The sequence below is a fragment of the Buceros rhinoceros genome, unplaced genomic scaffold, assembly GCF_000710305.1.
Source record: "Buceros rhinoceros silvestris isolate BGI_N320 unplaced genomic scaffold, ASM71030v1 scaffold14200, whole genome shotgun sequence".
Taxonomy (NCBI): Eukaryota; Metazoa; Chordata; class Aves; order Bucerotiformes; family Bucerotidae; genus Buceros; species Buceros rhinoceros.
Genome location: NW_010390272.1, coordinates 31,429 through 42,651, shown reverse-complemented (window position 1 = coordinate 42,651; position 11,223 = coordinate 31,429). Strand labels below are relative to the sequence as shown.

Below are 11,223 nucleotides of genomic sequence, written 5' to 3'. Positions count from 1 at the left end.
CCCTTCCCCTCCCCCCCCCCACCACACACGTAACTTGCCCCACACATTCTCTCAGAAACACAAAATGAACTACAAGATTTACTAAATTACAGCCACAACAGCAGCTAACTGCAGCAGCCACAGGATTTCTTTCAAGTGAAGCACTGACCCTTTGCATTTAAACATTGAACACTCTGAGCATTTTAGATCGTTTCAGTCACTCAGGCTCAAGTTCAGTACAGGATGCTTTGCAGGTTACATGAATGCCATCATCTGCAACAAGACAACATTCTCATTACTCGTTACAAAACTCACAACAATCCACACATCACCCCAGTGGTTTATTATTTTTGGTGTCACTTTAAACTTCTGCCCTGCATTGGCAAGTTGCTAAAAAGGACAAAAAAAAAAAAAGAAAAAAAAAAGAGAAAAAACCCCACATTGCCTCCATTACAAAAAAATCCTTGGCTTCTCCAGTTAGCAAAAACACAAACCATGGTATCCTCAGTGTTGGTTTGCGGGAGGGGGGGGGATCATAGGATAGAAAACACAGTTTCTGTAAGTCTCTAAAGCACAACCCTGTTGTTCCTACTTCAAAGTTATGAGATTTACTGAATGAAGACTGGACAAGTCATTCATGCTTTTCTCCTGCGTTCAGAAAGGCACTGATAGATTACAGTGTTAAGTATTTATCTCCCGGTTCTTAAAGAACAAAGCCTAATGTGCAGAAAGCGGAAGTCTCTGAATAGCAGAAGTAGTTGTAGACACTGCGATGCTAAGAAGATAGTAATAGTGGTAGGGCTACAGTTACGAATGAAAATAACTGCAATTAAGATGCAAAAAAGCAGTGGTACTACTAAGACAAGCACATGCACATCCATTCTTGATTTGACAACACAATCTAAGTCTAGTTCAAATAGCCAAGAATTTAACAGGGTTTTTTTTGGGGGGGGAAAACAAAATCTTCAAGAGGACAGCTGTGTCCTCATCTATAAAATAAGCAAGAAGAGAAAGATAAATACACATCTGAATCCATTAACTGAAGAGGAAACTCAAGTTGTTGTTTTAGAGCTACAGACCCTCAAGGTTAGTTTTCCATCTCATGTTACTTTTAAATCATCTGTTCTACTCTGCAGTGTTTATAGTTGAGTTCGAGAAAAAAGCTCCTCCTCACGTGGATCAACCCATTCACTTGCACCTTCTGAAGCTGTGTCTTCAGACCTGGAGCTATCACTGGAGTAGATCTTCTTCCTGAAGCCATTTGGTTTTGCCTCAGCATTTATATCATCTGCACATCTTGCTTCATAAACAGAAGAAACCTAAGGATTTAAACTGACAGTGTTGATGGGGAACAATAAAGAACATGCTTGCTTTTTTCTGGGTTGGGCGGTTATATCATTTTGTAGTTGTTCAAAAGAGATGTCACAATTACAGGACAAGTCCACCTCCTTCCTGACTTAGTCCACTATGTAGAAAGGACCACAGAACAGCAGGAAAAAAAAGTTGGGCTTTTATTATTTTTTCCTATTCCTTAGTTTCAGGATTTGCATACAACAGCACAAGAATCAAAAGTGAAGTCAGTTAGAATGCATCATTATCACAACTCATGTTAGAAAATTACTGTAAAAGTTATCTCCAAAATTTGATAGTAAGGATTAAATATGTATACAAAAAAAACCAGCACACATCTGACTAAACTTTAAGCAAACCTAAAATATTTTCAGCTGAATCAGAAGGCTACAGCAAGCATGCCAGAGTGTAAATTTAAGTGCTATCATCACTATGAAGTTTAGAAGTGTATGAGTAAGTGCCTGCGTACACAACATTTCTTCCCTACAGAAAAAAATGATCAGGGTTTTTTTGCTTGTAAGCAGGACAGAATTCAACATGCATTATGTTTAAGCCTTTAGTTACTGGTCCTTTCTGCCTTCACAGTGCATGTCAGCCCACCCTACGCTTACTGAAATTAGAAGTTGAGGAAAAGAAGACTCATATTTAACACTCATGATAAGCAAAAGCCAAGTGTTCCCAAAGGAAACTGAGTTTGCTTAATGACTAGAAGCACAACTGTTTGTACAGAGGATGGTACTCCCCAAAGTACACCATTTTGAGGAATTTTCAAAAGAATGCTCAGAAGATACAGAGGAGATTAGAAAACAAAGCAAGGAGAGAAAAGATTTGGAAGGTTTTTGCAGGAATTTCATTTGAGGCCAGACTGAAAACTGTCATGAAAGGGAAGATGTAGTAGCACGCGTCTTATAAAATCAACAAAAAACCTCCTCCCCCAAACCAATGACAAACTTACCATATTAAAATCTAAAAGATGTTCATCATCATTGGATATTTCCTTTACATCTGCAAATTCTCCTACACCATTCTCTCCCTTGGCATTTGTATAACACTCTTACATTGTGTTTGTGGGGGTGTTTCAGAGGAAAAAGGAAGAAAAAACAGAATTGAAGAAAACTGTTATTTACATTTACCTCAAATTAAAGCATTTAGAGATCTAATTCTTGAAATTTACACTCTAAGCCATAGAAATGCTGTGCCTGGAGGAGATGTTATAGTCTGGTATCCTCAGAGATAAGCATAGTACCTTAGGAAAAATTCATCAAATCTTACCTGGATTACCAAATAATTAAAAAAAGAAGCTACTTAGTTAGTGAAAACATCTAAAGTAGTAAGGTACAAAGAGCAAGAATTACTTTTCTGTACATTTCTCAATTCTGATAGTGCACAGTGTTTCAGCTCATTTCTATTTCTATACTCATACAAAAGGCACTGCAACAGCCTGATCCTGACTGAAGCTCAAAAAAAAAAAAAGTTGACATGAATGGCTGTAGTTTCTACTTACCAGAGTAAGCTTCCATATAATATCAATGTATACCATATAGTATATATGGATCACATGCATCAATATCCATATACAAATAACACCCACACAGAAAACGGGATACAGCTAAGGATTTGTGAAAGAATAGCATTAGCTCTGAGGATAAAGCTCTGCTTTTGTTAAACTTAAGTCAAAAAGATGAAATTCTTGAACAGAATGTCTACTTCACAGACATTCTGCCACTGTATCAAGCAGGTTCTGGACTTGGTCGTATTTTACACCGTATATTCTGACGAAGTACGGTGGTGGAACACTTGCTCAGTAATGCAGGTTCACCAGCAGATGTCAGCAGATGTCACTCACAGCAATTCAGGGGTTACTCCGTGTGAAATACAGACCCAAGAGTGAGAGAGTCACTGCATTTGCTGTTAGATCATTAATACCTCTGCAGCTGTCACCGTGGAAAAAAAAACAACCCACAACTTTACAAAGGGACACTGAATATCTTTACTTTGTAAATACTGATTATTTTTCTAATATGGGAGGTTCTGTGACCAGTCCAGGAGGCAAACCAAAGCCCTGCAGGCATCTATCCTCTTTCACTGTGCAAACACACTTCATACTGGGGAGTGAAGTAAGTTAAAATGTTCTTGAAAGTACCCCAGACTGTCCTAAACACCAAAGCAGGTCACTTAGGCATCAAGAATACAGTTTAGTTGGCTGCACTTTAAGATGCACTCCCAAAATAGTTCAGTAATAATTACTGGCTCATCTACTTCCAGGTTATTAAGGAACGAGGCATTTGATCAAAAGTTTATTGCACTGAGCCTCTGCCAACAGAAAGCATTAGATAACCTGTCAGTTTGGGATACAGAACATCTCATTTAGATTTTTGCCTTGTCCCCAGAAAAGGTAAATTGGTATGCAGGCAAAAGAAAAAAAAAAAAACAACAAAAAAACCCCCCCACAGCGGTCGGGATTCTTGCCTGCCCACTGGAAGCCTGCGCTTGGGCCAGCTGTCAGATGCTACGAATTCTTGGGAAGCAACAGAGAGTCCTGGAAGCACACCTGCTTCCGCCAGCGAGCAGCCGGACTGCCAAGACTGGGCCCACCCTCCATGCAGGACAGAAAAATTCCCAGATTGTCACTGTGAAAGGAGGGGCCAAGAGGCAAATACCTCTCCTTCCCAGCCTGAGAGAAATTCCACACCCTCACCGAATAACTGGTATGCTATTTATGCAAACCCATAAAAGGCAATTATGATGTTTCCACATTCTTATAAAATTACCTACCTAATAAGTGTTATTCAGGTTGAAACATACTCAAAAATGAAATCAAGTATTTTTAGAGTCAGAGATTAAAATTCTATTTACTTAATTCCAAGCTCTGGAATTAAGCAAATTTGCATAAATATTAAAGCTATTTTTAAAATACTTCCATTTAAAACCTATTTAGAAGCATGCTAGAGATCTTTTACAAATGCAGCTGAAGCATCCTAGTTCTATCTCAGATAAAAGAATTTATTAGGGAAGTTTACTGTTGGTTTTTTTTTTAATTACAGATGGTAGTTCCAATTCATCTGCAATAATTCCAATCCGTAAGAAAGAGCACTTCATTCTAACAGCAAATTAGTTCAAAGAGGCATTGCTTCTTACCTTCACACTGTGATGCAGGAAAAAGGGGAGAATAGAGCGCCTTTTCCCACCAGCATTGCTTTTCCTGGCTGCCACTCATTCTCTGCAGATTAGTATTCAATATAGGAGAATGTTTAGACAACAATCACACTTCATTATGGCATAGTTAATATACTTACATGTAAAGGAGGAAACTTTGGTATTGCTAGGTCTTACAGGTCACACTGTTCAATTTCTTATACTAATGGAAGAGGACTGTCAAACTGCAACACATCCATTCCTGTAACTCTTTCAGCCAATATGACCTCCATGCAGGAGCTCAAACTCGGCCCACAGAGAGTTGTACGAATCCAGAACAAGAAGATAAATTACAGCCTTATACCCAAAGTACAAAACAAGAGAGAACAGAAAGCTCTTCTTCCAAGAGATGGAAATAAAATGAAACATCAGGCAGCAAGACAAATAGTTCAGTGTAAAACAAAACAGAATAGCAGACAAAAAGCAAAATTTGATTTTAAAGTAGTACCATTACCATCACTAGGATAACATAAAATTAAACTAGAGAATTAATGTGTCAACAAAGGAAAAACGGGTCATGAGGATGACTAACGACAAACTTGCCGTTATGCTAAAAATAATCTCAATCTCCTCACTAAAAATGCCTAAATACCACCACCACCACCCCACCTCCCATTTTAATGCTAACTGAAGTTTACCAGAGCCCTTTCCTTGTGAAATTAACGGAGATGGCTAAAATACCATGGCTTAAATACCATGGCTTGTCGCAACAAACCAAACCAAACTATAGTGCACCTAGCTACTACAAATATTATCAAATGAGCCTCAACATGGGAGTTCCTCTCCAGCTCGCTCCTCTGTAAACCTGGTAACATTTAAGCATGGAAATTTAATGAGCCTCCTAAGAAGCATCTGAACTCCACAGGCACGATGCCTTATTAACTTCAAAGTTTCTCACATCAGTGGTGTCACATCTGCATAGGTGATAAGCTGGATGAACCACAGAGGGTTACAAGCAAAGCCAGCTTCAGTCTGGCAGGGTATAACAAGCTACAGTGGTCTCGCTCCCCAGGTTAAGTCACCATCAGAGTCTACATCTCTGCTTCAGGATGGCTCAGAGACTGGGCCGATGGTGGCTGCAGGCTGCCTCAGCTCCCATGCTGTTCCACCACTGCCTCCATGCCAGAAGTTAGAGAAAGCCAGAGACACATCTCCTGGCTGGATGCAAAAACCGCCCAGCAGGATGTCAGTCTGAGCTCAGACCTGGCCCCTTGCCCCACCGCTGACCCTTGTGGAATGACGTGTGTTATTTCTAAACCAACAATAAGGTCAGATGCGTAAAGCAAAAGCATGGATGCAGAAAGACCTGCTATCCATACTAAAGCCATTTGGGGGTTTTGTTTGGGAGGCGATAGTGGGCACAAGGTGGTGCCCATTTTATACATTCACTGAAGAAAACCATTTTCTTCTGCAATAGCTTAGATGCTTACTATGATTGCACAGTCTGTCATCGTGAAAATTTCTGTGAATTAAAGAAATACACCCAATTGGTAAATACAAAATACCAACTCCAGAACAGTACCATAACTCTACCTTCCTTAGCTGGCATTCTTGCCCTTTTCAAACGGCATTTTCAATTCATGCCTCCTCCTCCTCTCATACATACTCACATACACTTCTACTGTTTTATGAAAAGTTTTATTACATTTTCCAGTCACCCATGTAAATAGCTATTTTTCTCAGTGGTTCTGATATTAGAAATTGCAAGTGGAAGTCCTTCCTCCCTGAAACTATTCTTGTTTATTTTACTTTATTCTTAAGTAGAGCTCAAAGACAACAAGCCAAACCCCACGGCAGTGCTGTTTCGCTCCCAAGTCTTGCTGCATGTCTGAGAGAAGACTGATGGATTTCCTTTCTTGTTTCAACAGCTAGACATATGGTAACCAACGCTTCTCTAAGAGCCTCGGCTTGAGGCAACGTAAAATCCCTTGAGGACTTTGACATTCACAAGCAGCAACACTACTGCAGTGATTACATAAGATTCTCCTGCCCCAAGTTCTGGCTGATTTAAACCACACTTGTCTAGGAATTTTCAGTAGATTTGGGTCAGAATTGTGCAGTTACATGAAGAAACTAAAACTCCAGTTCTGCTTCTGGCCCCATTACCTCTCCCATACTGAGAACTAAGCCAACAGCTGAAAAGAATAATTTTAATGTTTTCTGTTGTTTGTATAAGAGTTTGAACGAGTAAAATAGTTTCAAAACTTTAAATAGCACTTTTATGTCTTTCATTGGCATCTAGCTCACCTTTGTTCCTTCCCACACCATTTTATGCCTGTTTTCTCAAATAAATCTTCCTAAGAATTTCATACAACAGCAGGACAGTCCACTTAAGTCTTTCATTCAAAATTTCTTATGAAGCCTCTGGTATACAAAAGAACAATCATTCTTTGCATATATCTGTACAAGTTTTTTCTAAAGGAATAAAAGCAAGTATTAGGTTTTTTCACCCTAAAAAAATCTAGAGGTGCTTCAAAGATCAAATTACAGTGAAAGGACTCTGTAATCCAGCTGGAGTCAGTAGCTACCGTGAAGGAGAGATTTTGTGAGCTTAAGTGGTTAACAACCATTTTTAAACAGAGTATTTGAACTTCAGCATCATGATGGAAAAGCAATTCGGTGTTTTAGGGATACGGTTGAATAAAAGGGAAAACGGGCAGAGAAGTGAAAGATGTTTCCTACAGCATGAATGCCATTTCCTACTGCCGATGAGATGTTTCCTCACCTCTTCCACTCGCACACACACATTTGCAATGAAGCAGCCAAGGAGGATTACTGTTCTACACAGTTTTATTTTATTGTTGCTTTCTTCACAAGACTGCTACAGCCAGCAATACGTAATTCATGAGCTGCTGAAGCTGTACTGGGAGAACGCAGCAGAATTATCATATTCTATTGACCTGGGGAAAAGGACAAACTGCTGTGAACTTGCGTCAGACTGGTGAGCTGGGCCTACCAGAATGAATGCCCAGAAGGAGCATTTTACTCTTTGCATGTGTGAACTGTTCCATACTCACTACAGCAAGGGATTTACCCAACACCACGGTTTTCAACTGTGACCAGTAGGCAGCCTGATAAACAGCACATTGCAGTGGGACTGTTGGTTTGCTGACAGAGCTGAAATTTTACTGTAGTTTCTGTATTACTAAGAATGCTAAGCCAACTTTTAGGAATATCTTTGACAGGGGCATTTAGTCAGGTGAGGAAACAGTAACTACCAAAGCTGGGAAAGACCAGGTGTAGAAGTAGGAAGTAGAATTCAAGCAAAAATCCCCATCATATGACAAATGATAGTGGTATTGTCACATCTGCAGTGTGAGGTGCTATTACCCACATGATACACACACAGATGGAAAAGTCAAGGAACAAAGGTAGGAGAAAGCTGGAGGGGGCAGCGGGCAGGGTTCCTTCTACCTCTCTTCATGTACAGAGATGTATTAAAAGGGAAGTTCATTTTGAACAATTAAAAACCCCACAAACCCCAAAATAGAAATAAAATATTTCGGTATATAAAAATACTTCTCCTCAGGTAAGAGCCTGGTTGCTCATAAAAGTAGTTCCTTAAGAAATTATTTATTATTTCTTCTTGGCAGAAAATAAGAGTTTTATTTTGCAGCCTCACTTAAATTTCTTAGGGAGCATTTATGAATATGCACCACTTTTTTTTTCCTGCACCAAGAACTGGTATAGGATGTGCTTAACAAATCTTATTTTATCAATAATATGCATGGGCGTAATATTAGTATGATTTTTTTTTTCTGTTCCTTAACTAACAATTTTTTATGAGGTAACAACATTTTTGTTGATTTCTTTTACCTACAGGTGCAGACAGAAGTCCACAGCAAGTTCATATAGCAGATCAGTCATTTTCTAGTCACACTGGTCAGAACTTTATTCTTCAAGCAAAATTTATGCAAAGCATCTTCTCAGAGCTGGGTTCTACAGTTTCAAAGACTGTCTGAAGGCCTTTAAAAAAGGGAACTTCCAGTACTTTATGAAAAGTTTTATTAAATTTTCCAGCTACCCTTCTAAATAGCTATTATTTTTCATCTAAGATAAGCCTTTATCATGACAAGCCTTTAAAGGATAGACTATTTGGCTTTAAATACTAATTTGAAAAAACAGCATTGAATGTTTCTACTTTTATAGAATGCATGCTGACAAGGATCAGGGCAGTCACAAGAGTTTTGCTGAATCTGAACAGAATAAGCACTAAAACCTGATTATCATCCAAATATTATCTGAAGTGTTATGACTGACAGTTTCATAACCCACCACAGAAAAAGTAAAAGTCATATTAATCTGTAAGTATGAATTTCCTCAAATCTGCTCTGAAACCCTTTACTTCCAGAAATAACACAAGAAACCCATTTAGAAGTCAAGGCAGCAATGAACCCATTGAGTCCCGTGCCAAAAGATCAGACAGATCCTAATTTTAGTTCCCCCAAGGAAGATACATCTGGCTCAAGAGGCTGGTCACAAGTGAACAAAGGAAGCTGAGTCTAGACTTTATATTGTTAAAACCAACTCGGCAGTCACCTAATTATTGAATTTCACTGAAAAGGTACATGTAAGGGACCCTAAAACATCACATAGTCTCTGCTCTTGCACAAAGCTGAATCAGCCACAAAGCACTATTCCTACTCTCCAAGACAAAATTTCCAATGCTTCCCCAAAAATAATGGTGCCTTATAGTAAGCTTATTTTCTGGTTAGAATTTTTTCCTCTTCAATTTCCCTTGCTGTGATTTAAGGTCATCAGATTCACTTCCTTTGTGTGCACCAGAGCCTACAGGAAAATGCTGTTTCTTGTCCTGATCTCCTGTAATTTTAGCAAAACTGCTGGGTTCTTCTTCTTCAAGTTTCTCTTTTGTTGAGATGAAGCGACACCAGTTCCTTCACTGTGTTTTCGGAAGTGGTGATCTTTGTGTTGCGCTCCTCAGGACACCTTTCTTGGTACGAGGTAATGGGAGCTGAGCTCCGTATGCCAGCAGAAGGCTTTCCAGCTACAGTGGATCAATTACTTCCCCTCTTAGAGAAGAGCATTTCTATTTAGATACAACAATGTTGCTGGTTTTTTGCAGTGTGTCATTCCTGATTTTTGCTCAGCTTATGACCCATTTGAAGATGCTTACGTCTCGCCTAGTTTCCTTACCCGTCACTCCTCACACTGTTTGTGAAGCGGATTATTATTTTCTTTACAACTTTGTATTTGTCCTTGCTGAACTGCGTTTTATTCTTCAGACCACTTCTCCAATTTAACAACTTTCTGATTCTAATCCTGTCTTCCAGAATAACTACAGACCTTCCCAGTTTTACATCATCAGGGATTTTCAGAAACAGGTAGTTTACACCCCGGACCAGAAAACTTAATCATCTCTCTTGTCCTCTAGTGAGCCACTGACTGTTATTTTGAGAGTGCGATCTTCTTCCCAAACCAACACTTAGACACTTGCCCAGTTTCTTGTGCATCTGTGCCATTTACAGTTTACAACATTTCTTTAGGGGATTTAACGGAGAAGTAATACTTCAAGTCCCCATTTCTTCTTTCAAAAGATGGAAATGTGTTTGCCTTTTATATGTTTTCTATTTTCTCAGTGTTCTCAGGTATTCTACTAGGCTTTTTAGAATTAGTTGCTGTAGTCTATCTGTACTACTTCTTTGCTTAATTGTCTTTTCTCCAACAATTCAAACAATGACAAAACTTGCACTAAACAAAACCTTTCTGACATCTTTGCATAGCTTTCCAAGATTGTTAGTTCCATCTCTCAGAAATATACTTCAGTCATTTCTCTGGTTCTTGGGTATACCAAGCCTTTATTTTATTGGCTTACTTTAATCTTGGTTTTTTCCTCATGATTTTTACACCGTCATTGTGAGCTCTATCTTTTTAAGGTCCCTCTCATACAAGTTACTTCTAACCCTTCAAAATACCAGCAAATTAATGTCTTCATTTAATTATAAAGTTAGAGCTCGAAGTCTTTGTAGGTGTTTTCATCATCTGCCATGATCAACACATATCAAGAACTATCTGGACCAATCCCGTCTCCAAATTACTCTCTCTTCTACACTGAAGTCCTTTGCTTTGTATGTGGATGACTCTTTGAGCTCCCGGAAGTTTTTGCTACTTGATTCTCCTGATGTTAAGGCACAAAGCAGATCTGTCTGAATTTTGTCACCCTCTTCTCACTGCCTAGGTTTATGGCCACTTATCTCCTACACTACTGACCTCAGAATCAACCTAAGGAAGGCATCCCCTTTCCCTTGCTCTCTTGCCAGCCCTTCCTAAAGGAGTTATAAACTTACACTGCATTACTCCAGTCAAGCAAAGTACCTCACCAACTCTTAACAGGCCAGTTAAGCCATGACATCCATAAACACTTACGATTTTTGGCATATTCAGACCTTAAAAGTTTGGTACCAATCCCAACAAAACCCACAAGTCCCTTTACCTGTCTCAAAGACTCAATAGTATAAGCATTCTTAGGGCACACCTACTAGATCAGAGCTCATATCAAATTTGTTTATAAGAGATTCAGTGTTGTTATATCCAAAGACCATTAACTGGACAAGACTCTGTACTCACCCGTGAGTCCACAGCAAAATGGTAAAAGCATTTACTTGGGAAAAAAAAGACTGTACCTCAGGGTTAGGTTTTTTGGTTTGTTTTTGTTTGAGGTTTGGGGGGGGGGGGTGGGGT

The 11,223-nt window shown here is 39.1% G+C and overlaps 1 protein-coding gene across 1 annotated transcript in view; it reads right to left on the bottom strand.

Annotated features, from left to right (window-relative positions):
• Positions 1-389: 389 nt before the first annotated feature.
• KIAA0232 (KIAA0232 ortholog) overlaps positions 390-11,223 on the bottom strand; it is a 19,582-nt gene continuing 8,748 nt past the window's right edge. The window contains exons 4-6 of the mRNA XM_010137252.1: positions 4,468-4,549; positions 2,285-2,382; positions 390-1,298 (exon numbers count right to left, since the gene is read on the bottom strand). Coding sequence (XP_010135554.1) covers positions 1,119-1,298; positions 2,285-2,382; positions 4,468-4,549 — 360 coding nt within the window. The 3' untranslated portion in view covers positions 390-1,118. The remainder of the gene's footprint in view (positions 1,299-2,284; positions 2,383-4,467; positions 4,550-11,223) is intronic.